At 42.3% G+C, this 5,071-nt stretch overlaps 1 protein-coding gene across 1 annotated transcript; it reads left to right on the forward strand.

The window, feature by feature from the left end:
* Window positions 1-270: 270 nt before the first annotated feature.
* Window positions 271-1,701, forward strand: LOC131619443 (uncharacterized). The gene has a single exon (XM_058890536.1). It carries the CDS (start codon window positions 271-273, stop codon window positions 1,699-1,701), a length of 1,431 nt encoding a protein of 476 aa, XP_058746519.1.
* Window positions 1,702-5,071: the final 3,370 nt, after the last annotated feature.

Consider the following 5,071-nt stretch of genomic DNA (forward strand, 5'->3'; position numbering starts at 1 on the left):
AATAACTAGCATACATGTTCCTTTCATTTCCAAGGAATCATATCTTTAAGTTGCGTGTTGAGCTTTTCCATCTCTTACTTGCTAAATCAATCAAAACACGAGGATTCCTTGGAAATGATGGAACATAACATTGCATCCATTCATGTATACATGCATTCATGACAGGTAATCAAATGTGGAGCTCTTATTCTCAACCTTCTCTCCATTCGGTTTTCTCTGCAGAAGTACGATTCTGACTTCTCGACACTGATCAACAATCAAGAGTTAGCCATGGAACAAATCTGTGAAAACTTGAATGAGATGAGGACAGAAATGGGGACTAACATGGGTCAGTGTATGGAGGCAATTCAAACCCTTGCTCTTAGACAAGAAGAGTTGAGACAGGTTCTTCAGAGGCCAGCACCGGATGGTAATCCCACCCCGGGAGAAGGTCTTGTGAATCAGAATGTCAGAAATGTTGTTGAAATTCCTATCCCTGCTCAGGAGAATGCACATCATGAGAACAACTTAGAACCTGAAGCCTTCAGGTTCCCAATTAATGAAACTGAAAAAAGGTTCCACCTCTTGGAGAAAAGGTTAAAAGCTATAGAAGGTCGTGATTCCATTGATTTAGATGCTGATGGGTTGTGCCTAGTCCCTGGTGTCAAGATTCCTGTTAAGTTCAGAGTCCCTAACTTCGAGAAGTACAAGGGAATCACTTGTCCGTTGACTCACGTGAAAGCATTTTGTAACAAAATGGCTCCTTATGCTGAGAATGACAAGCTATTGATGCATTTCTTTCAGGACAGCCTCAGTGGTACATCCCTCGAGTGGTACACTCAACTTGAACGAACTCATGTCCGAACTTGGAAAGAATTAGCAGAAGCATTCGTCAAGCGTTACAAGCACAACAGTGACATGGCTCCGACTAGAATTCAACTCCAAGCTTTGACTCAGAGAACTGATGAGTCTTTTAGAGAATATGCCCGAAGATGGAGAGAACTGGCTGCCAGAGTTCAACCTCCACTATTAGAACAAGAGCTCATGGGTATGTTCAAAGATATGTTGGAAGGTCCATACTACCAAGGCTTGATTGGTGCTTCTAAATTTGCAGAATTGGTTGTCATCGGCGAACGAATTGAGAACGGTCTAAGGAATGGTAATATCCAAGATGTTGATGATCTTTTTGAATTCCCCAGGCGTGTGGAGGGAAGAGCCAGTGTAATTCCTGAGTATGAAGAGGAGTCTCTTAATCATCCTCTCAATCAGATCTCTCGTAATGAAATGGAAGCAATTATTTCTATTCAGGATGGCCCACAAATCTGTGCTACAGCTCTCAGTCATCCACCTACTCAGTTTGCTCAAAGGGATCCAGTTTTACATGATCAATCAGCTCAGTATGCGCCGCCATGGCGGAACCATCAACAAAATCGTCACCAGCAGGGTAGACAGAGGCGTAGAAAGCCAAAAAGAGTGTATGATGCCATTCCTATGACTCATGATGAGCTATTATCTGAATTGCTCAAACTTTCCTTGGTGGAAACAAAGCAGTTGGATCCTGTTTCTTTCCCGTATCCTGAAGGATTTGACCCTGATGTCAGTTGTGGATACCATGCCGGGGCACCTGGTCATTCAACTGAAGATTGTCAGCCATTCAAAGATAAGGTTCAAGACCTGATTGATGCAAAGGCTATCGCATTCACACCTGAAGGCCAGAATTGAAGTTCTCCTTTGACTCAATGGATCTTTTGAAGCAATAAGTCCATACAGGGAGATTATCCTCAACATTAGCAATTCTTAAATCATCATGCATTTTCATGTGTAATCTTTCTTGTTTTATGCAATACTGTTTGTATGTAAAACTTGTTTGTTTTTGAACTATAATCATAATGCATTGGATATGTTTGTCTTGAAAAAATCCATTCGCTTTTGCTCTTATATGTTTTTTATATGCTTGTTGTGATACTAAACTCTTGTTGATAAAGCATGATAACTCCGTAGGGAGAATGATGAACATGATACCAAAAAAAACTCAAATGGTATGCTTTTGAGTAGAACCCTGTTGATGATGTACAGGCATTGTTTCAAATTCCCAAACACTGGAGATATAAGGGAGTGAAACCCTCGTTAACCCCTCTGAGCCTTCGAAGTAGGAGTTTCTTTTCTCAAAATAAAAAAACCTAACATTCAACCCAGGGGCGGGTAGTATTCAGTTTACCTGATTGAGCATTCAAAATTCATCAGGAGCATGCATCTAAGGATACAACAATGGCTATCTTTCAAAAGATTGAGGAAAGTCAAATCCACAACGGTTATCCCTCACCTCAGGAGGTCGATACATCACATTTATCCCTCACATCAGGAGGTCGAGGTCGACATCAAAACCGTTGTGGTTTATCCCTCACATCAGGAGGTCAAAATATGACGATACCACAATGGTAATTCTTCATCAATCAATGACTCAGGCAATCACTATGCACTTCCAACAAATCAGAGATTCAGGATCACGCGACTTGTTAAAAAAAAAAGAATGAATCAAAAAGAAAAAAAATGAAGAAAAAAAAGAAAAAGAGCCCGCTAAGTCAACAAGTTGAAAGCATGTGACTTAGGCAAAAGTTAGGGCATCCCGCTGGACATTCAAATCAAAATTCAAAAGAATTTGTCCAGGCAAAAGTTAGGGAAACGGAAAAAAGAAAAGCAAAGCAAAGCAAACAAGGATTACAAAATAAGAATCCTTATCAAAAGAACAAAGTCGCGTGATCAGACACCAAAATGAAAGGTAAAGTGACTACCGTGTCCAGATACCTCATCAATTCCTCAACCATCTCAAGTTCCACTTGAAGGATGAATGCTCGTGTCGAGTTAACTGAACTTAGGATTGGAGAACATCACGAAGGGGGTGGGCACCAAATAATTTGAGCCTAAAAATCCTTTTTTCTAAAAACCGTGAACCTGACCACGTTACATCCCTTAAAACTCCTAATTGAAGCAGGGTTAATTCGAAAGCAGAATATACACGAGAATACGGTAAGCTGACTCCTAGGAGACCCGCTAAACGCTTGAGTTGGTATCACGGTATCACACCATCTTTCTTTAACAAAAAACTCGATGTTATGACATCCTTTCAAAAAGTTTCCTTAAACTTCGAGACAAACATACTCTTTGCATTAGAATTATATTTCTCATAATAAACATTCTTTGCATATGAACAAGTGCTTAACATCAAGAAAGTTTCTATCATGAACTTCAGATAAAAAGTTTATTCCTCCCGAAGGACAAGTTGTCTTCCGAACTCCGTTGAGCAGAGGCAATAATATTTCAAAGTCTGATCACCCTCAGGGGCACAAAAGCAGTTGATTACTCTATCGAGTAAGTTTTCAATCAATCTGAGGCAATCAGGTCAAGATTCGAAGAATCTCTCAAAATGCTAAGCAATCAGGGGCATTCACCCAAGTGTAGTTGAAGCTACCTACAACACTGGTCAATCAGGGGCATGGTTCCAGAAGTCATGATACTGGGGCAAGTCAGTTTGATATGAAAGGATATCAGAAAGTCCTTACGATACGAATCTCTTTAAAGTCCTTACTGGCTGGGGCAAAGCACTATGCAATAACATTTTATCCTCATCAGGAGATGTTCAGTTTAAAGTTCAGGTGTGAGCTAAACAACTTATGAACTTGAGAACCATCAGGGTCGTCATCCTCAATGTTCTGAAGCTGAAAGTCCAATCTTTTGTGACATCTCTTTGCATTTCAGTGCAATTTTAAAATCTCTTCCAGAGGTTGCAACTATTGCTTATTGGTGTCCCTTATCCAGATTCATGTCATGTGGACATCGGATTTCTTTGCTTTCCGACCCTCGAGTCGTGAGTTTCCAACCTTCGTGTTGTGAGTCCTTTTCTTTCCGACCCTCGAGTCGTGAGTTTCCAACCCTCGTGTTGTGATTCCTTTGCTTTCCGACCCTCGTGTCGTGAGTTTGATCCCTTTCCGACCCTCGTGTCGTGAGTTTGATCCCTTTCCGACCCTCGCGTCGTGAGTTTGATCCCTTTCCGACCCTCGCGTCGTGAGTTTGATCCCTTTCCGACCCTCGCGTCGTGAGTTTGATTCCTTTCCGACCCTCGCGTCGTGATTTTGATCCCTTTCCGACCCTCGTGTCGTGAGTTTGATTCCTTTCCGACCCTCGCGTCGTGAGCTTGATCCTTTTCCGACCCTCGCGTCGTGAGCTTGATCCTTTTCCGACCCTCGCGTCGTGAGCTTGATCCTTTTCCGACCCTCGCGTCGTGAGCTTGATCCTTTTCCGACCCTCGTGTCGTGAGTCTATCTTTTTTCCGACCCTCGTGTCGTGAGTCTATCTCCTTTCCGACCTTCGTGTCATGGATTTCCAACAGTTGCAGATAGTTGTCATATACACTCCAATGTGTCTGTAGGCCCATTACTTGATTGGCATCTTTACAATCGATACGAATATGCAGAAACACTATGAAAGCCAATTCCTGTTTGGTCCCTTTGAAGTCAACACTTGTTGGACCCATTAAGCCCACTTCCTGGTGGCATTCTCTTGGAGAACCAATTCCTGTTTGATACTCTGGCCGATACTTGTTTGGCGTTCTAATCACTGCTTGCTTGTCAACTCGTGAATCCATTGCTTGTTTGGAAAGTTTCAAGCTCAGATGTCTGATAATCTGTTTGCTCTTGCATTTGCCTATTGTGGGTGAGCATTAATGTTCTCTTCCATGTGAGAAAATCCCGTGGAGATGTCATGCTATATCCTGGGGCATTTTCATCTGTTTATCTCGCAGGTACATCCTTTCGAGTATGCCGTGTCAGCGCGTTGGCGGATCTAGCCAAGCGAGAGATCCTCATTCCCCAGCTGAGTACATTCATATGAGGTTTTCTTTTGTTCCAAGATTCTCATCTCCTCAGCAAAGCACATCTCAATGCAATCTTCGTGCTTCAGAAGCCTTATTCCCGGTGGAATGTCTTCTCCCTAGTTGAATCATGATTGAATGGTATCTGATTCCCTAGCAAGCTCTTAATGAGGTTCCTTGCCCGAATGCCTCTCTTTCCCCAGTAGAGCGCTTCTCTCTCCATCA

This window comes from Vicia villosa, linkage group LG7 (genome assembly GCF_029867415.1).
Source record: "Vicia villosa cultivar HV-30 ecotype Madison, WI linkage group LG7, Vvil1.0, whole genome shotgun sequence".
Taxonomy (NCBI): Eukaryota; Viridiplantae; Streptophyta; class Magnoliopsida; order Fabales; family Fabaceae; genus Vicia; species Vicia villosa.

Coding starts and splice junctions, on each gene's coding strand:
- LOC131619443 (XM_058890536.1), top strand. CDS start 271: ATGGAACAAATCTGTGAAAACTTGAATGAGATGAGGACAGAAATGGGG.